The sequence below is a fragment of the Balearica regulorum genome, chromosome 1 (assembly GCF_011004875.1).
Source record: "Balearica regulorum gibbericeps isolate bBalReg1 chromosome 1, bBalReg1.pri, whole genome shotgun sequence".
Taxonomy (NCBI): Eukaryota; Metazoa; Chordata; class Aves; order Gruiformes; family Gruidae; genus Balearica; species Balearica regulorum.
In genome coordinates, this window is record NC_046184.1 from 81,573,007 (window position 1) to 81,598,055 (window position 25,049).

A 25,049-nucleotide genomic window follows, 5' to 3' on the forward strand; every position below is an offset into this window, starting at 1 on the left:
TAAGTTAAATGCCTGTTCCCTTACAGGGCAGTATGTCATGTCCACGTTCAAAAGGAATCCGCTGGAGCAGGCCTTCCGAATACCCAATGCCCATATGACATCCAGCTACTTGATAAACCAGTACTGGGTAACTGTCAGTCACAAGGCACCAGCCATACTCTACGACCTGTACATGAGGCTTACGGGGAGAAAGCCCAGGTAAGAAACTGCACGCCCTCCGCCTCTGCACACCTGCCACTGCTATGGAGAGCAGGTCTCTAGTAAGTTCTGAGAATTGGCTGCCTCAGCCTGGAGTCCCTGGTCTTCTTCCCATCTCCTTGTCTTGAGGAGATTTCTCAAAAAGAAAAGGAACCGCATGGTCATAGCTAAGCGTAGACTAGGCTTCCCACCCTTTCCACTACCTGGGGGACAGCACGTCTTTTAAACTCAGCTTTACATACTTCAGAGGTTCCCAAGTCAGAAGAAGAGGAACGATAGTTATATTGTTCTCTGTATAGCAAGATTTCCACCATTGCAACTTTCTGATGTGATTGCCTCTACCTGTGATGAGCTTGCAGAAGGACTTGAGACTGGTAAGGTTTAGAACATTCCAGCTAATATTTTTTTCCCATAAAACAGATGCATAATTAGCAGTTGCCAGCACTGGCCCAGCACCCTGAAATCTAGGAAGCAGTTGTTTCTGAGTATGAATAAATTCTGAATTGTATTTACGAGGACAGTTTACCATTACAATTGGTATTTGAGCCTTGGCAGTGTCATGGCTGGGAGGAACACACAACATGCATGTCCCATGTGGAAGGAATCCTAGTGTAAGTAACATAACTCTGCCAATGTCCTCCTTTACTCCCTGCCACCACAAAGGAGAATTTATTGTGCAACACAAGAAAGGTATGCTAGCACTCTGTTGATGTCAGCTGCTCTGTACTCCTCTGCTAGTTAGAAAGATGGCTTTAGCTGTTTGCAGGGAAGTCCCTGGCTGATGTGTTGCTCTGATTTCTCTCTGACATTCTGCTACAGAGGGAAATTGGCCCATAGAAAAGACTTCCACTTATCCATGAGGCAAGAATTACCCTAGAAATAGAGATAAACTGAATATGAGCAAGAATAGGCTGGGATCTCCAAACTCTGTTGAAACATGCAGCGGTAAGATCTTGGCATTGCCATTCCAATTGACATTTCTTTTCATAAAGTTGATTGGCATAAGTAGCCAATGGACATTGGCCACAGTACCATACTTAAATTTCAAATAGAGCTCAGCATGGACTCATGCTGAGAAAGTATCTTCTTCTGAACTCTAAGATTTGTGACTCGAGCAAACACGACTCGGCAATGAACTTGTGACTTCACCAAGTCTTTTTTTTTTTTTTTTTTTAAATATAATTCCCCTTTGCTTTTTTACATACTACTAAAGTTCATCCAGGTATTGCTGTAATGTGGTAGAAAGCATAGTAGCAGCTCGTTCTTTCTTTTTTTTTTCACAGCTACCTAAATATCAGACCTTTATAGTCTAAGGGCAGTAAACCACACTAAAAAAAAAAAAAGTTGAATGTGTCACTGAACCTGCTTTAATATTTCCCTTTAATTTTTCCATCTGCTTCAAACACAGCACCTAGGCTTAACTTTCTTCCCACTTGTCACTCCCATCTATTGAAGTACAAGCCATCTCCATGGCAGTTTCTTGAATTCTCTCCATGACCCTATGCCAGATTTGCAAGCAGAAAGGAGAAAGTTCTTTGCCAGGACCAAGACTCAGGCTTCAGTTCACTATGGTATCCACACTCAACTCATCATAAGGTGATGGGTTGTCATATGGAATAGGTTGTCTGGGAGCTGGTTATGGTTTGCATGTCTACTGTTTATTCAGGATCAGCCTATGACCTTCACTAAGTTGAATTGCAGGGTGGTTCAGAGGAACTCGGTTGTAGTTCCTCCTGTAGTTCTCGCACACAGTACCCCATCTACCAAAGGGTAGGTATGAGTCATCTCCTTCAGCTTTAGACTTTTATATACTGCCTCTCCTGAGAAGCTTACTTTAAATGTTAGCTCATTTCACACAAATTGGCAAATGTCTAGCAAAACTGCCCTAAATGGCTTACTGTTATTGCTGCGCATCCATCTGTGACTTAGAAAATAATGTGGTTTATATCATTAGTAGTCTCTTGGGGCAATCTGTCACACCTGAGAATCTGCCCATGCAAGGCTCAGTATGGGAGCAAATAAAGAAATCATTGCTGTAAACAGTTTTCTAGAAGACAAGGTGCATTTGTGAAGTGTAACTAATAAGGCTATCAGTGACAGCTAATACTTGCTTTTTCCTTTCAGTTCCTCCACAGGGGAGAATGAGATTTTCTATCATCTCATTCTTTGCCATAGCTTCTACTCAGTTGCTATTTTTCAGTAGATGATTCCTTCATCCAAATTAGTAAATATTTTTAATGGGGTCACAACATTTGAGCTCGGTTAACAAGAAACACAAGTTTCATACCTACCTTTTCAGACGCTTCATTTCTCTTTTTGACCTTTACTTGTAGCCACTCAGATATGATGCTTTGGATAGATCTACAGTCAGACCTTATTCTGCCCATATTGACAGAAGGCCACGTAGCTAGCCTATTTTCAAAACGTGAGTAGGGACATACAGTTTATTATCTTATCACTTCTTTCTGATGGATTCCATTAACACTAAGTACTTTAAAGATATTGATGGCGTTTGGGGAGACAGTTCGAGGGGCAACTTCAGATCTTTGCAATCTAGCCATATACTTTGTTTCCCACGTTCCTAAAAGGTATTAAAATACTCACAAAGCTTTGCCCCCTAGTACTTGCCTGCACAGGCACAATCAGGAAGATTAATCTGAAGTAATTATAAAGTAGTTTAGATAAACTGCATTCAGTCAATGCACACATAATTATTCAGAATGGAGGTTCCCTTAATCTGATGGTGCGCTTTGCTTCTAAAATGAAAGTCACTTAAATTCTGAATAGGAGTGGCGATGTAAGGTTTTAGTGCTCTTTCAATTCGCTTTGGGTGAGCTGCACAGTTCTCCCCTGAATCGATGCACTCATTGTGTCGTCTTCTGCCCTGCGTGGTGCTTGTCGTCGTGGCAGTCGCATCTGCACAGGGAGATGCCAGCCTGGCACCATTCTTGCCCAGACCGCTGCCTTTTATTTGTCACGGCGACTGTGTTGCCCTCTGGGCAGCTCAAAATTTCTCATGAAAACAGCTCTGTTTTCCGCAGAAATCAGCCTTTTACTGCTTTCTCTTGCCCTTATCCAGTCTGAGAGAACGTGGTGTTCTCTCAAAATTGACCGAGCACTGTACATCACACTTTAAAACAACTCCCTCCCAGAGGCCTTTTGTACTCATGACCATTGGACAACTGTAAAATAAAGCTGCAAGGTAGGACAGCATCACTGTCATCCCCTTTTATATAAAAAATGAATAATAAAAAAAGGCCAAGACACATGAGAGACCTGAACCTACATTTCCAAAGTCCCTGTTTAGCAGCCATGCCCCTGAAGCAGCTTTCATCTTTACCAGGACACTCATGCTCCAGGAAGACTGTCAGACAGTTCCCCCCCTCCACCAAAAAAAAAAAAGCCTGTGGATTTGGATGATCTTCAAGGTCATCCACCTGGAGTGCATGCTGTCAGACCCTTCCTGTATAAGGAAGGACAAAAAAATCCCTCCAAACTGCCACTATATGGTATAGAGAGAGGAATGGCCTTTGAGAAAAACAAATGTATTTTCTTTTAGACAGAGATAAAAGAAACCCAAAGATATGAAAAGCATGCCATTATCTGAAAATTGAAGTTGAGCAATCGACTTCAGAGCTTGTCCATGCTGCAGGTGCAGTCACCTCTGTACTGGAGCTAACTCCAAAAATCAGAGGCTTGCTTTGGGAGCCAACTCAGGCTTGAGAACAGAAGAGCATTTGTGTGGCAGAAATTTAAGTATTCACACTGGGAGGCAAGCAATATACCTTTGCTGTGCAGATGTTATACTAGTTCAGATGGGCTCTTTGCCTCACACGTGGTACGTGATGTGGCCTCCAACCCTTGTTTAGTTCAGACCAGTAAGTTAGGCATCAGTCCTTCCCTGGGATGTGCATGTTTGCACCCGTGTTCCAGCCAACAATAAAAGCTGGGTAGCTGTAGGCTCAAGACCTCAGCTGGAGCAGTTAGACTTGCTGAGCAAGTTCTCAGCCTCGTGAGCACCAGTGCAGTGCTCATCAGGAATTGCAATGCCTGTTAATCTGGATTGGTGAAAGAAAACACCTACAGAGCAAAACACCAGCTTTTACATAAAGGTAAACTTCCTATCTGCTTATGATGCTCCTCCTGTGTTTCAGAATGATGAAGATTGTCAATCGACTGCACAAGTCTATGATGCTCTTACAGTATTTCTCCACCCAGTCCTGGGATTGGTCTTCAGATAATATGAATATGTTAATGAGTCACCTTAACACAGAGGACAAAAAGGTAAGTATCTCCTGAATACGGGTTGCCAATCTCCAATTCTATTCATCTGCAGCAATTATTTTTGGTGTATTGTTGAGCTTTCAAATGACATCTGCCTAGATGACTGGAATTGACTTTAACCTGAAATAATTTATTTCCTCCTTGTTTAATTAAATAACTTATCAGGAACCTTCCTTTTATTATAGGAGAATGTTTTCTCCTGAGGTGTATTGCTCTTTCTTCTGAGACAGGTCAGTCACTGAAGTCTTTCCAGTTAACATGGCAGCTCTCTACCTTTTGCTGTCAGGTTTCTATTTGCCCTATAAACAATCTAGATTTGTTTTCACAGACAAAATGGACTGTACAAAGGGAACATAACTTTACATCCTCAGTGACCCAGCTGTACTCAGCTCCTTGAGTTGGAGAAGTTAAAGGCATCGTATGTAACGGTGGCCACTTTGTGACCTCCCAGGTGGTTGGCTACATAGACTGGAATACCTATCGGACAGGAAAGCTAAGGGCACATGATGGACGCATGATATTTCTCTTTCTAAGAAGAAACAGTCAATTCTAGTTTTCACATCACAGCTCTGGGCCCTGAGAATTTCAGGCATCCCCTTTCATGGGGTGATATGACCAGGGTAACTAGCATTGCTGTACAGGGGCACCAAGAAGACAGTATCAATGGTAATGCAAAGATATGTGCTCAGAGGCGTTTCATTGTAATTAATTAGTCACTGATAACCTGTGTAGCATTCCCAATATCTTCTCATCCTAATTTTCTAAGTATCTCACTCTTGGAAAACTAAGCTTCTTTACAACATCACTTTCTCCCTCATCTTTTCTGGCAATCTGTAGCTTTTCATGGGTGATCTAGACGGAAAACACTTGAAAGAATTTGACATTTTTATCCACATTGGTTTTAATGGGCGCTGCACAAGGAAACTTAGTTAACACGTTGTATCTTACCCTGAACAATATGAAAAAGTTCCTGTTTGATTTAAGTCCCCAGAGAGCAATTATTTTGCAGGATGTCAAGCTCTGTTGTAAACTTTATAAGTTTGAAATACTGCTCCTTAAGAATGGGATTGTAACTGAGAGACTGAAGGAATACAAAGAATAGATCTGTGATAAGCTTGACATCACCTTTGGTCAGTATCTCCTTGCCAAGAGATACTTAGACATTCACATCAAACCAGTCTCACTCACATCATCAAATTCTTGCAAACTTCCAGTAGTAGAGTCAGGAGTCTTCTTCCCTAGTCTGCAGAGGGAGTGCATGCAGCAAATTCTAACTTCTTAAGGGCAGTGGCACTGCTGTGACTCCAGCAGATGTAGAAGAAACCAAAGTGGTATGATAAGAACTAGTTATGAGGAAGATGAAAAAAAAAGAAAGGAGCATCAAGGACTTCAGTGCAAGCCAGACAGTGTTTTAGTCCTACTAAGCTGCTTATGAGAAATGCGCTGCATCCAGCGTTGCCACTGCTACTAGTTGTGAGCACTATTCAAGCTAGATAGTATGGGCAGCACACATCTCTGTACATATCTAACAGACACACCGGGATCTGCACAGCAGCTAACCCCTGTATTTGACAGAGTTAGCTAACCCCCCTCTGCTCAAGTTATTGCTGGTCTGATACCAAAGCTCTTGCACCAAGGCAAACAGCCTGGCTTGGCGCAGGGGTGAAGGTATTTTTCCGAGTATCTTCCCTTGTAAGATGCTGTAAATAAGAAATGCCATTCACTTCATTCATTCATTTAAAAAAAAAAAAAAAATCCTCTACAACAAAACTTCTTCCTCTTTACAAATCCTCTCTTTGCTCTAATAGACAGATAACAGCCTGAGAGCTTGCTAACAATTTTTCCAATGTCAGCATTTGAAATTATCTGGGGTAATTAGCTCTGCAATGAGATTTTTTTGATGCCAAACAAAAGTAACCCATTTCTTGGACTTCTGTTGATCTAGATGCTGAGAGAGAATGCAGCACAATACAGAGTAATACTGATGCAGAAGCACCTGTTGACTCAATGTCCAATTCATTTATTTACACTTAATTCCAGTGCCACATTAAAAGCTGCATGGAGGTTTTCAGAATAATCCATTTGCCTGAGTGGAATGCCATTTTTCTTCCACAATTTTGTGTGCGTACAAATACATATATTTATGCATAAATGGCCACCTGAAAGACAAACGTATCTTTGTTTTCTGCCAGCTAGCACTAAATTTCTGCTTGCTTTGCCCGAATTCCCACCTGGGTAAGACATATTTCATAGCTGTCAATCAATATTCTGTTAGTGCCCATGTCTTCTTGGAAACTTGGTGGCTTTAAGAACTTAACAGAGAGGGTGTTGTCGGGAACAGAGGTCAATGAAGAATTGATGCTTAAAGTGAACTTATTTTGAATTCTGGCATTTAACTTCCGCTCTTTGTCCTTAAATCCCAGTTATACAACTTTGACGTTCGTCAGCTGCACTGGTCAGAATACATTGAAAGCTACTGCCTAGGTGCTAAGAAGTACTTGTTAAATGAGGACATGGCTGGCATTCCGGCAGCAAAGCAGCACTTACGAAAGTAAGTCATACCCAGCGACAAGGACAAGAGCTCCTGGGTACCTTGAATGGCTTTGGAGGAAATTTATTCTATTTACATTGCAATAATTACTGTTGAATAATATGGAGATAAACATAGCATAGCTTATTTCTTGGGGCAGAGGGTTGTCAGTATTTCATTTTTCCATCCTGTAAGAAAAAGAGGACTTTTGATGACACTGACTATCAGGGGCTAGATATTATGCCTTCCCAGCAGATGACCAAGTAACTAAGTTACAGAGCATAAGAGAAATACATGAATGTAGAAGATCTTGGTCGTTCAGAATGACAAAAGAAAAATAAGGGTCATATTTAGATTTTATGAGGCTCCTAGAATTTTTTAGCAATTCCAAGATATTGCATAAAACCTTCGAGCATTTGTATGATTTTAAATTTCATTTTAAAGTTGAAGTTTCTAATTCCTTGAGGAGAATGGGCAAAAACTCTCCAAAATTGGTGCAGAGTTTATGCATTCAATCCCTGGTGACAGGTTAAGAGGGTTTGAATGAGCAATTTGAGATTGTCCTTCTCCTATTCAGTTAAATATTGTGCTCTTTCTGTCTTCTCAAACCCTTTTAATGAGAAGTGCAGGCAAAAGGAGAAAGAAGAGCTCTCTTGGAGTAAAACTCTGGTTGTTTCCTTTAAGAAAACCACTGTGCATTGTTAATTCTAGAAGCATAAAACAGCGTGTTGCCATAGCAAGGAATCCTAAACAAGTTCTTCATTTAGGGTCATTTTTAAAAGGAAAGGACTCTTAGAAAAATTAAACCAGTCTTGGGCATGTTAAGTATGAAGCTTTCTTTCTTTGGTCAGACACTGGGAAAGAATTAGAGAACTGCATTAGTTTTTGCTTGACAGAAAGAGGACAAGATGATTAGCATCTTAAAGACCCAACAACCCCATTTAAATATATGGTGTAAAAAAAACCCCAAACCCCCAGTGCTGCAGTACTGCAAAAGTGAAGACCGTTTATGATTATTGAGTAATTTCCCAACATTAAATGCAAGGTTTCAACCAAAAAGGAGACCCTCATTCATCAGCTCTTGCTAAGGTCCTCCAGCTTGTCACCAATCCTACTAAGTAAAAAAATAGCCAACATACCAAAGCAAAGCAGAAAGTATTGGACCTAAACTATCATTAAGAAAACAGCTCTCAGTGTGTATTCAGTGTCTGTTCCGGTCTGAAATGAGAGTACATGGAACAAGAGAGACTTGCAATATCGGTATTCCACCTATCCCATCAACTATTCACTATACCACAACTTCAACGCAGTCCTTGGCGAGATGGTAGGGACATCGTAGACGCAGTGTCTTCACTAAAATAGGAATGGCAAAAAGTCCGAGCACCACTTGTAAATGGGATTTCTAACAAAATGGCCTGTAGCAAATGAAGCAAGCTTTTTATTGGGTTTTGTCTTCCTCCATAAGATGCCTCTCTCTCTTTCTCAGGCTGAGGAACATCCGATATGCATTCAACACCACCCTCCTTGTGATCATCTGGCGCATTTTCATTGCAAGGTCACAGATGGCTCGAAACATCTGGTACTTTGTAGTGAGCCTCTGCTACAAGTTCCTTTCCTACTTCAGGGCATCCAGCACCCTCAGGCACTGAAGCCGTCCATCAGCAACCAGCCTCTTCCAGAAGGACCTCCATCTCCTCTAATCAGCAACTATGGGCATCGGGGTCTGAAAGTAGCAGAAAAATCCACTCCCTTCAACAGCAGCCTGCATTTACTGTGCACTGTTATATGTTCACCTTTTTAATTTTAATTAATGCTTTAATACATGGTGGTCTTTCTTCCATAGGACCAGGCCAATTTTTAAAGCCATAACTGAAGCTTTAGGAACAGGTCAAGCTGGAACCATTCATCTAGAGTCTGATGTGCAAGAGTAAGGATTAACCAAAGTCATTGTCTTCCCATGTATTACCTAGGCCATCTCAATCCCATCTTCTTCCTCAAAAGAGGCAAATTTTAACCTTGGAAGAAAATGATGCCATCAGAAAAGCACCAGCCAAGGAAAGTAACCTGTAAGAGGTCTTCCTAAAGAGGCTATTCCTTCATTAGCATTCAGTGAAATGGTACCTTATTGAAAAAAACATTATTTCACATTTTCAGTTTTTCAAAATTTAGAGGGGGAAAAAAAAATCAGTTACACTAGGCCAGTGAACACACTGAACAGTTTTCAGATCTTGTCTTACATTGCTACTGAGGACTGATACTTTCAAGCCATAACTGAAGACACACATAGAATTCATCTACCTGTGTTTACTCACTCACAAGCTGCTTTCTTATGGAGAAGTATTTTTTTTTTCTCTCTGTGGTTAAGGTTGCAGTCTATTAAAACACCCTGTTCTTGCATTTATCACATTTGCTTGGAACATTCTTTTGGCTTGAAAAATACTGTATTTACTCTGAGAATGAAGCGAAGACTTCTTACAAGATTCAAGAATTCAGAAACTCTTTGAGGAATATGTCTTTTTTCCCCCTTCCATTTGTCTGCAGAAAACTTCTATCCCTGTAGTTCAAAAACAGCCTGATACTGTCCTTCATGCTTTCATTACAGATAAATCACTTTGCAGTTGATCACTTCCACTGGCAAAGAAAGTGTAAAGATATGTATGGAGGAAATCCCATCAGGCCAGTTCTGCTGCCACTCCTATCAGTAGGAATTCAAGAGTCTGAGACTTGTTTTCACTGAGAATAGGAAAGGTTTTGTTGATTTCTGTGTAAAAGCAATCATGCACTGTGAAGGTAATGCATTTTGTCCTACAGTACAGTTTAGAAAGGGAACCCAAGGGTCTTCCTAACACTCATGGCTATCGGAGATACTTGTTTCACCTAGTGAAGTATGAATTCCTGTGGGAAGAGAGAAAGAGAGAGCCTTCTTCAGAGTAGCTGGTGCAAAAAACAACCTTAGTGTAACAGCAACAAATTTATCATGCTATCAGATTTTCAAAGTCAAATCTAATATTAGAATATTTTTTTATTCAGATCTCACTGAATAAGCACTTTAAGATTATCAGATTTTAAAGCAGCTAGTTTTTGAAACAATGCAGCATCCAATTTCTCTAGTCTTGTGTCATGCTAACTGTCTGAAAAAGTAATGCTGCATCACAAAAAAATTACACAGTTGCTCTTTTAAGAGCTGAGAATAGGAGACTATTTACAAAGCTGGCATTCTTCAAACATTATACTTGGTTTTGGCAGTGAAGCCAAGAGTAAGTTATGATTACTGTAGATTTATATCTTAGGCCTCCAAGCTAGTTCAAAAGTCTTTCTAAAGGTGCAAGGAATTAATCTGCCCCCCTCCCGTACATCCCGGAGGTTTGGTTTTAAGCAATTGCCAAAGGATGCCTGCAGCAGAACCTGACCAGAAACGTGATGTCCAGAAATGGAAGGGCTCTGGCATTCCCTGTGTTTGTCACACATTACTTCTGATCAATACTCAAGTCAAGCACCCAGTTTACAAAGATAAAAATCTTGGAAGCTCTTGCCTTGAAAACATACTTTGAAAACAAAACCGTGCTGGTTGTTAGCTATGTGTTGTTTGCCAGCTCCAGAAAGCTGGCAGCGCGTGCTGTGCAAGCAAGGTGTCACTGCCTGGGGAATTAGGAGCTATGGGTTGGGGCGCCGGGGACCAGAGAGTTCTTGTACAGCGCTTCCGTGGCAGTGGGTATGGTGAATGTCAGCCGCGTTGCACTTTGCTAACTCGGCTGTGCAGAGACTGTGACTACCTTGGTGGAGCGAGGCAGGTTGCTGTAGAGATTCCTCTAGCAAGACTGCATTCCCTCAAGTAAATAATCAGGTCACCAGCCAGCTTCTAGTCTTCTCATATGAAAGGCTAAAAACCAAAACACAACAAAATTGCAGATTATTTTGAAAAAAACTTCATTAAAAATGTAGGTAAGAATTTTAACTGCTGTCCTAGAAGTCTTTTTAAGTGCCTGCCTTATGTACAAAGAGAAGCAACAGCTAAGGGGATCGGAAGTCTTAATGCTGTGCACGTGACAGACAAAAAGTTGAGTCTCACAGAAAAATGAAATACTGCAGACCTGCTACACTTACAACAGCTGACTGATGTAGACCAGGCCTACTATGAGTAAAGTATCCTGCTTTCCCTTCCTCAACGCTAGTCATGCCGTGCATTCCCCACGTATGCCTGTAGGCATTCACAGCTATTTGCACAGGCTGCATTGTCCCAACAAGCCCGAGACGTGTCTTTGCTCACCACGAACATATCCCGACCTGTTTTCTGCACACACAAAAAGATGCTTCGGGATTCACTCAGAACAATGGCGGTATCACATTTTAAAGCTCTTCAGCATTTTGCTGAAGGTAACAGCCACAGCAAAGCTACTCCTCAGCCCTGAAAAACAGCAGGAGCTGCTTGGGATCTTGCAGAAACATAGCTGTTGCAGATGGTGTATGCTCTTCTGGAGACCTTTCAGAGCCCACACAGCATTGCCAGCAGCTGGCTCCAGAGCTCTGGCCTTGCCTGTGGGGGAAACAAGCTGTTAGCTTTTCTTAACACAGACATAACATGCAGTGAAACTTGAATCTTTAATCCATTTTCTTGTGGCTTGAGATGTTTTCAGGTGATTTTGTGAACTACGGAAGGGTTTCAGAAAAAACTCAATGCTGAGACTGACCTGTGGCAATGGCCTTTGGGTGCAGGTCGTGACTGTCATCCTGGGGAGCTGGACCTGACATAAGAACTTGTTCTCACCTCAGGCAGTGACTTATATTTGATGTTTTACTGTGTGCTCCTCAGTGTATTTGTATGTGCTCTGAAGAAAAAGAAAATGCAGAGTGACAGCCAGTTCTTTTCTCTTCTTCCCTATTCTGTCTCTTGCTCTTTCATCTATACTCACAAGCTTTTGACAAAAGAAAAGCCAAATATGGTTGTTATTAAGTTAAATTGGAGGTCCTGTGGCAACCGTGCACAAATTAACGCGAACAACTCAGGAGTGGATATTACTCATGGCTGAAAGCTAGAGCTTTTAATACCTGTAAGGTTGAAGCAGGATCCAGGTTTTGGGGTTTTTTCCCCCCCCTACAGAGTTAGCATGGTCAGTGCTATGGGGATGAGTGAGGAGTAGGAGAAGCGTTCCTGCAGTCTCTGCTCATAGAGAGCAGAAGCATTGCTAGGCACAGAGCATCCAGCTCAACGAGGAAAGGGAGGCTGAAGGCATCAGAGAAGGATGAGCTGCCAAACTCAGAGGACTCTGCCTCCCAAGGAGTGGAGAAGGAGCTCCATACGCATTTTGTTACCAGTTTTGGTTCTTGCAATGTATGAACTAAAAAGCTCCTCTGTCCTTCCCCCAGCTACCAACAGACAGCATAGAGAACAGTATTGGCAGTCATTCTGCACAGCCACAAAAGAAAATACCTGCCACAAGACAGTAGAACTGGACTATCCTCTGTAATTGTGTGTACCCTATGAACTTGCGGTGTATCTACCCCCTCATGGTGTCAGAAGCCTGCAGTGCTGCTACAGAAGTAACACAAACCACTGCTGAACCCGATGTAGTGTTTTGTTAATACTATGCATACACACTAGTCTGTAGGCTATAGCTATGAACTGCTGGGCGAAGGTAATGAAACACTGAATATCATTTCACTGTCAAAGAGCAAAGGGCATAACCTTGCAATTAAGAAGTATCTCCTTTTTTTATTAAGTTGTGATAACAAAAAAACCCAAATCCCTAAAATTAATCTGAGTTTAAACTGCCTTTTTGACTCACAACCAAAGCTGTTTATATCCAGCTTGTCTGTTACAAAAAAAATTAAAATTTCTCACCCCTCCACATTCTATCCCAATAACTTTAAGAAAATACAATTCTTTCTTGTGGGGGGTGGTTAACAGACATACTGATATATTACAGGTTGTTGGCACATTACCCACCTACTCAAGAGATCTGTTATTTTACATTTTCTTAGAAAACATGATTATATATATGTCTGTGTGTATAGTTACATCTTTCACCACCAGTCTTCTCATACAACATACAGAGATGGTAAAAATAGCGGAGCTCGTATTGAAATGCCAGGTCGTGCTTGTTTGGTATGCACTGTTCCAATTCAGTTTAAGATGAAGTGATTAAAAAGTACCCTAGTTTCCAGTGTAAAGGAAACCTAACCTGTAGAACTGTTAATCAAATCCTCATCATGAATAAGCAACTGGGAAAAGAGGGAGGGGGGCATTCTTTTGTTTGTAAATAAGCTACAGCTTCATGGTCGAAAGCATGCTGTTGCTCTTCCAGCGTTGATGTTCTAGTGCAGAAAGCAAGGATGAACTTTTATTACAATTGGACCCTTTATTTTAGCGCAGAGTAGATAACACACTGTACATTCCCCAGAAGCTAAATGGTGAATATCCCATTACATGGTGCTAAATATTGGTATGAAGGTGGTACAGACTTACTTAAGAGAATTTAAAAAAAAAAAAAGCGTATTTGTGGAACAAAGATGTACTATCCCACTTTTCTCTATTGCTTAAAATTCAACTATGAATTGAGTTGGTTTGTTCAGATTAACATGAAACTGCTTATAGAAGGTTTCTTGTCCTTACATAATCTTGGCAGACCCCAGTTTATAGTAAAATATGTACTCTCCCACTGTCCAAAGTTTCTACGGTTCTATCTGCTATTTCTATTCTCGTTAGCTATGAGACAACTTACTGTTGTAAAACTTAATTACAAAGTTTCTAATGTTAAGGTGTAATCTTTGGAGCTCTCAAATCGGATAAAATGATGAAGTCATAAATTATGAGAACCTCAGCCATAAAATTGTTAATATGATGTTTATGTTATTTTAAACATTTAATAAAACAAAATATTTTAAAACTATCGTCACTTTGCATCGCTTCAGTTGCTAAAGGAGATGGTGACTTGCTGGCCATTGCAGTTCTGCACAGGTTGCATCTGCATCACATCTGTAGCACATCTGTACACATCTGTACCACAGCTGCCGGTATGCCTGCGTGGAACGGCAGCCCCACCTACGGGCAGCTGCCTGCACAAGGACCTGCTGCACAGGCAAGAGGAGGTACAACAAGATTAAGGATGTTATTGCACAGGCATGCGTGGGGGGGGTGGGAAATAATCACGGTTTATATATGTTTCCAAGAAGTGTACACAATAATGCTTCAGGCTGTTGGGTAAGCTCTTAAGCTAGCAATTCTCAAGATTGCCAAGAACATTCTGACTGTATGACAAATACTTCGCTGTACTTCAGTGATGTCTCCAAAGCCATTTGGAAAGCAGTGGCACACTAAGATAATGAAGTTGCCTTGACAAATACCAGGACTAACTAGAAAGTTGGTTGGTTGGTTGGTTTATAAGTAGAACAATTCTTACCTTTTTCAGTTCTGGGGAAAAAAAAAAATCTTTCTTGCTGAAATAAAATCTTCACAGATGGAAACTTGAATAGTCAAAAATCTCCAGTTGCTCAAAGCAAAGACACTGTCTCAAAGTCTGAATTCAAGCACTCTGTCAGTGCATTTGTGGACAAAGAGAATGACATATCACTCAGAGGTCTCTGCTGTCGAATCTTCAGGGGAGGGGGAAAAAAAAAAAAAAAAGACTTGTTTATATTTTAACAGTAATGCTTTAGTCTAGTAAATGTTTCCAGCTATCTGCATTGGAAGAGCCTGAAATCAAAACACCTCCATTCTGTTTCCAAATGCATATGCACAGCGCAGCCTACCACCAGTCCGCTCACATCTCCTCTCGCTGGTCCGCTGGATCTTGGCTCGTTCCCCAACACTTGATGAAGATTCATGATAGGCAGATTATCTGAGCTTCTTCTGGCGCTCAGCAGGAGCACAGCGGGATCAGGCACCCTGAGCCCAAACTGGAATTGTTCTGTGTTTCAGTGCTTCCATTTTAACTCCAGTGATGCAATGCCTTGCAATAATCTCATTTTCAGAAAATTTTAATCTTATCTGTATGTATATACTCCTAGATACATATGTGTATAACTATAAATATTATACATACGTCTCAAGACAGGACTGGTCAAAATATTTGGCATTTATATATCTATGGATGAACATACGAGTGCACATAGAGTCACACACACAAAATTTTGGAAGGCAGGGGAAGAGGGCAGATCTAATCTGAGTAGGGTCAAATCCCCATATAGCTGGGTTTCTGGAAAGGGAGAGGCATGGAGGTTTAATATGGATTGCCATTACAATTAAGTGTAACAGGAGGGTAGCAAGGTGCAAGCATGTTGTAAATAGTGGCAGACTATGGACTGCCAATGGAAGTAATGGGAAACTAATAGAAAAGGTAGCCAGGGCTGCCTTGATTTCGGTACAAAGGTAAGCCACGTCTTACCTAATTTTTAAAATCATACATACTCAGTGACCAACACTCTAGTTGTTTTGGTTTTTTCCCAGACATTATTTTGAATGCTAGAAGTTAAAATGCCTTTCAAAAATATCTGCTCTTAAATTCCAAGGAGGCTATGAGGGACCAAGACTGGGAGGTGGTAGATGTGGATGAACTAGTATTTTTGAGTTTCTGTCCAACACTATTCAAGAAAAAAGCATTTCATTATTATAAAGTTAAAAAAAACACCTTAGGAATTTGTTAGTTTTCAAAAGAATTGTTTATCGAAAAGCACACTGTGAAATATTTTCACAACATATTATTGTTAAAAATGTTTTAGTCAAAAGTCAGAAATTATTTTACTAACTCCTTTCCAAAAATCATATTTGTTGTAGAAGGTTTGTCATGTTGGACTCATTTCACCAAATCACAAATATATTTTCCTTTACATTTCTCCAAAAGACTTTTTTTTTTTTTTAATTGACAAACTAAGAATACCTTGATAAAAGCAAAGCAAGAAACAACCGGACGAACTCTGAAAAAAAAGGCACGGAGACTGAGGTGGTATTTAGCACATGTGACTAATTCTGGACGAGAAGTCTTTCTTCCTGCCGTGTAAACAATCACGCAAGGGGCCTGTTACTCATCATCAGTTTGCCGATTTCTCCTAAACACTGTGGTAGAAGTGGTCTCGTGGAACATACAGCCCATAGAGTGCTGGCAAATACAGAGAGCAACCTCTTTTCAACAGCACAGGCTAAACAGATATAAAAACATCTGTATCTGTGTGTGTATATGTACGTGTGGGTGCCACAAACTCTGCAGGTCTAATCCACTGCTGCAGGCAAGGGTATTTGACTCACACCACGGCTAAGGCCAAATTGGCACCGTTACATTTCTCAAAGGCACCTCTTCGCCAAGACAGCCAGTTTGTCTCTCGTTCTGTTGTCCCCAACCCCAACACTACTTCTGCTACCCCAGCTTCACAGTTTTTGCATTCTTCTAGAAGTCGTGCGGCTCCTAAATTTCCTCTGTCCTCACAATCTCTTCTCTCTCCCCACCCCACACACACGTCTTGAAATGTTTTGATTACAATTTTTTTACGGTAAGAGTATCTTCTGTATCAGAGAAGAGGAGGAGGAGAGGAGGGTCCAGAAAGACCCTGGGGTGTCTGTGGGCCAAGATTAGAAGGAAACTGGCTCGTCACAACTTCACTGTGAGAGGAAAAGAAAGAGGGCTGAGCTTGATGTTTCTCAGTCCCCAGAATATCCACTTGATGGTCCACAGATGTTTGATGTAGGCTAAAGCAAAAGTAGGGGTAAGGAGAGAAAGAAGAGGAGAGCCGCTCCAGTTTGCACTGAAGGACTCCAGATAAAAGGCAGAGGTTTGTCTCAACCTTTGCATCAGCTTCCTGCTACTGCTATGGCCACCACAACCTTTTTCCAAGTCTTGCCTAAAAGAATTTAGCATGAAAAAACAAAATCTGACCCATGCTATTCAGATTCAAAAGAAAGACTTTTTCATTCTTCTTTTCAAATTAATAGCAGTCTTGGTATTGACTTTATAATGATGCTCTTTCACCAGAATGGCATTTTGCCAGTCTTGCTCTAGGTTTTGTAAGATTTATACTATGTGTCCTAGTCCAATAAGAAAAGAGAAGGATGTTGAGGGCTTTTTGTTTATTAGTTTCCAGGGTTTGCTTGTTTCTAGAGAGCAAACAGAGGACAAGCCTCTCAGGTCTACTAGTTTTGGAAATGAAGGACAGAGAACGCACCTCATGATGTTGGCCTTTTGTAAAGCAAGAATAGATAAGGTCTAGTAATAATCTCTCACTTCCTTGCAATATAGCAAAGAGTTTAATGAGAGAAAAAGCCACAGCATTATCATGAGCCTTTTCTTAATGAAAATTATTTAAAATCCTGAAAGCCAGGGCATACATCAAAGACATTGTTTTCATTTTGTTAGCAAATCTTTTCTTAAAATATAATTTTCCCTTTTTTTATGTAAATGTGATCTTTAGGGAGGGGGAAAAAAAAATCAATTTTCCATTAAGATGCATCAATGAATTAAAGCCATCAGCCAGAAAGTTCAAATTCATTCTAAAGAACAAAGACTTAAAGGTCAACCTGCAGACTTCAATATTTAAAGCTTTTCTTCTGACATTCTGATGACATAGTATTATCAAGCCAAATAATCAATTAAATAAACTAGGGAAATTGTATTACTATTCATTTTCTAAGAGAAGCAAATCAGGGAGAAGGAAAATGATGTAATAATGTAGGACAACCAATCCTTAGCTGACCCACCGTAGCTCAGATGACAGAATAAGCAAGGGAAGGGATCCCAGCCAACTGTCCCCATCTCCCCCAACTAAGGACAACCAGAAGTTAGTGTCATTCATTAGAACAGACCTCACAGGTCCCACTTCATAATACCCAAATTAGGATTATTTGACTCTGAAAAGTGCTGTGGCAGCACTTTTATCAGTGATAAGATAGATTTCTGGATTCCAGCATTCACACCCTACCTATTGAAAGGGTTACCAAAGCAAAGGAAGCAATGGCTGCCTGCAGGTAAGTTGAATGTCCCATTCAGAAGAGCCATCAGAGGGGCACACACTCATCTACTTCTCTTGCCAGAAGTGACCTGATGATACAAATTTATGCAACTCCCTGCACTGCAATCTCAGAGGTGACTTTCTCCTTGCACGGAAACAGCGTGCACTACACTGCAAATCACATGAGCTTCACCCAGACCCAGACGTAAAAGCCACATCAAGAGTACACATCAAAGAAATGCATCTTCCAGAATTAAGATTACGCAAATCAGCACCAGGACTGAAGCTGCCTTTGAAAAGCCACTTAGTAGAGATTTCTGTAGGCTGCCGAAACAGAACACAACAGGGCAAAACACACCTTAACACCATTATTCTGCATCCCTACCCACTAGCCTTGTCTATGTCCTGATACGTGTTCAGATCCCACTGAGGAAGAGGGGGGTGTGAAAAAAGAACATCATAGATGAAGGTCCGCTGACAGGGATGGCAGGCACGTGGATACAAGTAGAGATTGGTCTGCACGTAACTCGATTCAGGGCCAGGGCAGAAAGGAACACTTGAAACCACTGCTTAGCAAAAGTCAACCCTTCCCCAGTTTTCCCTGAGCAGGGTATGCAGAGAGCTTTGCAGAGGGCTTTCAACAGAAATTCCCATCTCAGCTGGTAATGCTACTTCTGTATTTCTGATTCACTCCTCACTGCAAGCTCCTTTTCTCCAAAAATGAGCTGTTGGGCTCACAACTACTCCTGAGAGAAGAACCCCTTGGGAACTGCTGGCTTAGGAAGCTGCTTGGGGAAAAGCTGCTGCCAAAGTGCAACTTAATGAGTTGGACTAAATGTATATAAACTGGTTAGAGAAATCAGGGCTGGTGAAAATGCCATCAAAAATAGCAAAAAGGTTTGTAGGAAGAAGTTGTGCCTGCATTTAGACCAGTAAATGCAGTCAGAGAACAGGCGAGATTTGACACATGCAAGGAAAATGTTCTGGTAGTTACAATGCTGGTCCTTTGCCATTGTCATTTGTCATCATTTCTGACAGTATTTACTTTATGAGACACTGGAAAGCCCCAAAGGAAAAGGCGAGTACCCCCATGACTCTGCCAGTTACGTCTTGACAAGAAATAGAAAGCGATAGTATGGCACAGTCTTGGAGAGAAAGGAGGGTGGATTTAAATGTCTCTGTCTTATTCTTTCTCATTGCCTTGGGCCTTCAAACACTGAGACATTTTATAACTTGAGGAACTAAAGAAAAAATTACAACTAGAAATAATAAAAACTAGAGTTTGTAAATTAATAAATAAAAGTTTGGCTACTTGGAATTGTGAATGGCAGTAACTTATTCAACAATGGCTCTGTTTATGCAACGCTGAGTTTAAGGGGAAATTTTTCCTTGAGTTAGTCCTATCTTCACAATTTATGAGTATCGATCATTTTAGCACATTTTGTTGCTCCCCTACCAGCAGAGGTCGATGTGACAATCAGTCTGGGAAAAAAGAAATGTCAGTTGCCTATGGAGGTCTCCGGAAAGTTTGCTACCACTTAACACCTCTGGGGAAACTTTGTTGATAAATAAAGAGCTGCCAGATAGGAAACATGGAGAAAAATACTAAAAAAGATTAAGTCATCAAGGGCAAATTCAGCAGTGAACAGACTGATAAGGTAAACTTGAAAAGGCAAGTGAGGCCGAAGCAGCAGTAAGTCAGGGATCCAATACTCTGCAGATCAGGAGAACAACTGCACTAAAGCAGGGTCAAACAAGATAAATTAGAAATTAGAAGAGAGAAATAAACAATTTTTTCATCTTGCTCTAGTGAAAGAAAGCAGATATACACAACCATATTACTTATGACTTACAGTTCCAATTATTATTAAACCCAAGTAACACAGATTGACTTTGTCCTCCAGTTTATAAACTCAGCTGCAAAACAGACCTTTTATTAGCTGTGACACTTGTGAGCGAGGTGTCATAAAGAAAACCTTTAAAGTTCTGGGTTTTGTAATAAGTAATGACTGATTTGGGAAGCCACCCATAGAGCACCTCCATACACACAGTTCATCTGCCCCATGGTCGCACCACCGATGCTTCATATGAGCCACCCCAAGTCTGGCAGCCGGGTAAGCACAGCTCTGCTCCCACACAGGTTAATTAGGGAATCACAGTCCCCATGGGAGACAGGGCCACCCCACTGTGTGACTCTGGCTATACCACCTAGTGTTAAAAGAGCCCTCAGCCCTGTTGGCAGTAAATCCAGGCCTTGGCTTGGCAGAGCACTAACCCAAGTATAATGCTTTCAAATGAAAGCCAACTCATGTATAAGCAAGTCAGAGCGCAGGACAATTTGTATTTTTGTGCATCATCATGTCCCAAACACAACTGAACAACTTCTCCCAGAACTACTGAGGAACTTGGACATGTTACTCCATCCAACTGAGTGAAGGGAGGGAACTAGAAAACACGTGTTTCTCCTTTAGGCCCAGATACCTTTCCCTGGAGGTGTTCAAAAAGCATGTAGACATGGCACTTCAGGACATGGCCCAGTAGACACGGTGGTGTTGGGTTGACAGTTGTACTTGATGATCCTAGAAGTCTTTTCCAACCTTAAAAATTCTATGTTTCTATGATTCTATATCCTGCAGTGCCACAGAGAGGGACAAGTAGAGACATCCTCCAAACCCCTTGCTCTACTCCTGGAGCCTGTCCCTGCAGCCCTTATCCTCTTTGATTTCTTAGGGTCTTAGAAACCCAGCTGCCTGCCTCAGCAGCCAAACTGAAGAATCTCCAGGGAGCTGTGCAGGACATGCAACCCTTTTTATTTGTGACCCTACTCCACATCACCTAAGTGTAGTCTGGGAAGCAGTCGGGGTTGCATTTCCCAAATACCACAGTCCCCTGGTACAAAAGCACTCAAAGTTACATTGCAAGAGTGAATTTCCATAGATATGGCTGAATCCTCTGATGGGGAGCTGCTTAGACAAACCTCACAAGCCAATTTTGGGACCTAGTAGACATTCACATGCATAAGTAACTAGCTAGACAGCAGCTCTAAAGAAAATTATATCTATTTGTATCTAGTCCGACAAGTCAGTTAAATGGGGCTTCTTTTGAGCAGCCTGAGCCACGTGTTCCCAGTATGCAGTCTTGAAAAATATGTTGTAATCTTGCATTTGTTCTGTATTCGCTGAGTTTTAAATTCATGTTTTTAATTACATTACCATGGAAAAAGACATCAGAGGCTTAAAGTTTCTCCTTTGCTCTGAGGAAAAAAACTGTGTTTTGTAAATCCAGGTGAGAATTAACAAACCCTGATCAAACTGAGTTGTGTGATACAACCTGATCCATGGTGCAACAACACCTGCAAAAGGATTTATTTTATGTTCAGTTTATCTACCACCCCTCTTATCCTCATAATAAAGCTTGTGGGGTGGCAATATGTTGAAAATAACATAAAAACTAAGCACAGCAGTTAGCTTCAGTTCAGTTCAGGTTACCCTGAGTCACCAAACACTGTAATCACCTTTCCAGGGGTTTGGTTTTTTTTTATTTCCTTCCACCACACTCACTTTCCAGCTTGGTCACATACTCTCTCTCCCCTGTGAGCCACTGCAAGGCCTCCTTACCTCAGCTCCCCTCCTGGAGCCGTGCAGCTCATTATTTCTACCTCAGCACTGAGCCTGAGCATCTCTGTATTGAATTATCTCCAAGGTCTTCAGGGTGTTCTTCCCAATTCATCAAGGTCATTTCAAATTCTAATCATATCTTCTGATGTTTTGGCTCTCACTGCCAGGGTGATGTCATCTACAAAGTTGAAAAGCACACACTGTACTCCCAACATTTAAATCATAAACTAAACCCCTAGGCAGTGCCAAACCCTCTAATTTCCCTGCACCACTCCTTTTCTCCCTTATCCTCCCCCTTTTACCCTCACGTCCTTCATGGGGATGCTTGTGCTCAGCTGCTACTGACAGCCAATGCCATGGGCCAAGCACAAACCCTTGCTCTCTTCCGTAGGAGATGATGGCACCCTGCAAAGCTGCTCGTGGGTGTAAGCAGCCGCCCCACAATCGCTGCAGATGCATCCCTCCCCAGAGCTACACACGCACCATCCCACCTTGCCTCCCTTCTTGGCCATCCTGCCACCACTGACCCTACAGGCATCCAACCTCTTCCCAAAGTAACGCTGCCTGCACCCATTGGCGTGGGGCTGTGACCAGCCAGGATTAGCTTAAAGCTCCCCTCCCATGGCTCGATGCTGCTTTGTGAACTTCTGGTGTGCCTCTGAGCACCTGCCCTTTCCCACTAGATGAGAGCCTCCCAAAAGGCATTTGCCTATCAAAAACAGGCAAAACAAAGCATGGCTGAAATATAGCTACTATTTCAAAATTAAATAATAAATACAAAAGGCAGGGAAGCCTTCCTAATTTTTAACTAAACAAGGGGAAGAGAGAGGGGGACAAAAGATGGTAGAAAAGTAGCAGTAAGGGCAGTTAGGTCTCTTTCTGAGGAAATAAAGTGGGATGCAGTGGAGAACTGTGAGAGTCAGGGCCATGAGATGGGGACCACAGTGGAGATGTAACATTCAGCTTTGGCCACTCCACCACGAGGCTGAGACTATGATCCAGCTGCTTGTGGTGATGGTGATGAGCAGCTGCATAGTGGTAGCGGACATTGTGGGAAGTAGCTAAGGAGATAGGGGCAACTTTTTTCTCTTGAGGGAAGGGGCAGGTTGAGGAAGCCCTACCAGTCCCATCTCAAACCACAAGCACAAAGAGATGTGCAGACAGACATACACTGTCTGCCATGTTCAGGTCAATTAAATATCCTTTGCAACAAGGGAGGATGGTGGCTCAGCCCAAAATGCTGAACCACCTCGCCATGCAAAGCCTTGCAAGCAGGAGTGTCTCCTTGTAACCAGCTCAACCAGAGAGCAAGGAAATGCTGTGGCAGGCTGGATGAACCAGGGCACCAGATGGAAAAGCCAGCAGAGAGGAGAAACAGAAAGGCACAGAAAATGAAGCTCAGCCCCATGCTGCACAACCAACAGCTACACAGCCTCTGAGGATTTCTCCCACCGTTATAAGGACCTGACCCCAAGAATGGTCCCAAAAAACACAAAAGGACTTCTCCCTCCCCCGTCAGCCCCCACCTGTGCCAGGTTGGGTCTGCACAGACCTCTGCTCTGCTCACCTTACTCCACCTCTGGACTCACCGTAATTGACACAATTTCTCTTTCAGAAGGTTTTAACTTCAAGTTTTAGCAGTAAAAATCCTTTTATCAAAAATTATTTCCAACCTCCAAATTTTAATACAAGCTTCCCATTTTCTAAAATGTGCTCATAATGCATTAACCAGGGGGTAACTAACCCTCCCCCTTGAATCAAAATACTGCATTTACAACCATTCACATTTATACTGTAAGCATTTTGGGTTCTGTTTATATTATTTTGGTAATAAAAGAGAGAAAAACATTTTAGGCATAGTCCTTTTACTCTGTCACCTTATTCTATATTATTGCCTATCTTTTTGTGATCCAGTTCCTCCCTTACCAGCCTAATTATTGATATAAAGTTATATGTCAGTACAATGTTTGAGCGATCAAAAAGCTTTCTCTTCAGAGAGCCTGAAAAACAATATATCACACTGTGCTCAGTTCCTTAGTGGATGGAGCCTGCTCATCAGAAGTTCTGAGAACTTGTCTCATGGTAAGGCTGGCTGCTCTGAAATAGTTTGCAGAGATGGACAAAGTAAAACTAAACCCTGAGCTAGGTTGTCTAGCCTAGGATCAAAACTATCAAAGACTAAAGGCTCAGGGAGAACACTTATCAATAAGGCAGTGAATTGCCAGTCTGGATTTTGCATAAATCTTTTTGATCTAAGTTGCTTTACATAGTTTTTGGTTTACCATCAGGGCAAAAATGATACAAACAAACAAATCAACAAAAGAAAAGGAAAGGGAAAAAAAATATCCAAACTACAACAAACTTAGCTCTAGGTTGATAGCCTAATACTACAACAAATATGAAACAATAAATAGTTAGTGAAAGTTCAGTCCCACCAGGTAAATGAAAAGAACTGTGGAATTATCAGCCAAACATTTAACAGGTACAATATCATTAGGTAAAGCAAGCCATTTTAGCAGAAATAACTCCGGTTGCTCTGTCCAAACTTAGTACACTTTATCATTGTTTTGTTTTCATTTATTCCAATGAGAACTTCAGTGGAAGCAACATCCTACTTATTTTTTGTTGTTACTACAGTATATTCCATTACTAGGTTTCAGTTATGAATACTATTTCTGAGGGTCAGTGGTAAAAGCCCAAAATATCCCGTTAGGTCTAAAAGCAATCAGATGGTCTGTACGTTGGTGGGCAAAAGAGGATGGAAGGATGCCAAAGATTAGGACGAAAAGAGCTGATGTTTAAAAATCAAACCATAAGAAAGGGAATTCTTAAAGTTCTATAAGTTGAGATGTATTTAGAAAAAAGGTGAAAGTGAGAGATAACAAGATGAAACTAAGAAAGTGATGGATACTTTGCTGATTCATGACCAAGCAATCCCTCCATCACCAAGATTCTGAAAAGCTTTAATGAGTAATACAAAAGGAAGGAGAAAGCTGGGAGAGAGAATGTGAGCTTACATGTTTGATAAAGACAATCTCAGTGGTGGGATAATAAAAGTAATAGCTACATAATTGCTATTTATTTTTTTAATCTTTGGTATTAAGGTGAGTCTGGTATTTCTAGAAAGAATTTTTTCAAAAATATTTTTCCTAGGCTTCATTTGCGTGATTACTAACTCAAAATAAAGAACATGAAAGAAAGCAAAAGACTTAACTAGATCTAATATGCATTAAATTAAAACTAGTTTCTATTAGTATTTCTTCTAATCAATATATTCTTTAGCCTTAGAAAGCAGTATAAAATCAGCCAACAAGCAATACAAAATAGCAAATATGTTTTGGTATGTAAAGCAAGAATTCTCTGCTGGCAAGTTGTTCGTCAGGATTTGTTTTATTATAGCAATTAGCATTTTATTTGGAAGTGCTATGTTCTATGATAAATATGGAACTGAAGCGTTGAAAAGTTTTACTAAACTAGACACATAAATA

At 41.1% G+C, this 25,049-nt stretch overlaps 1 protein-coding gene across 3 annotated transcripts in view; it reads left to right on the forward strand.

Annotated features, from left to right (window-relative positions):
- The window catches only part of FAR2 (fatty acyl-CoA reductase 2), a 150,273-nt gene extending 136,374 nt beyond the window's left edge, over positions 1–13,899 (forward strand). For all 3 annotated transcript variants that reach the window (XM_075761222.1, XM_075761230.1, XM_075761239.1), the window contains exons 9-12: positions 27–198; positions 4,353–4,482; positions 6,906–7,033; positions 8,499–13,899. In XM_075761222.1, coding sequence (XP_075617337.1) covers positions 27–198; positions 4,353–4,482; positions 6,906–7,033; positions 8,499–8,661 — 593 coding nt within the window. In that variant the 3' untranslated portion in view covers positions 8,662–13,899. The remainder of the gene's footprint in view (positions 1–26; positions 199–4,352; positions 4,483–6,905; positions 7,034–8,498) is intronic.
- The last annotated feature ends 11,150 nt before the right edge of the window (positions 13,900–25,049 follow it).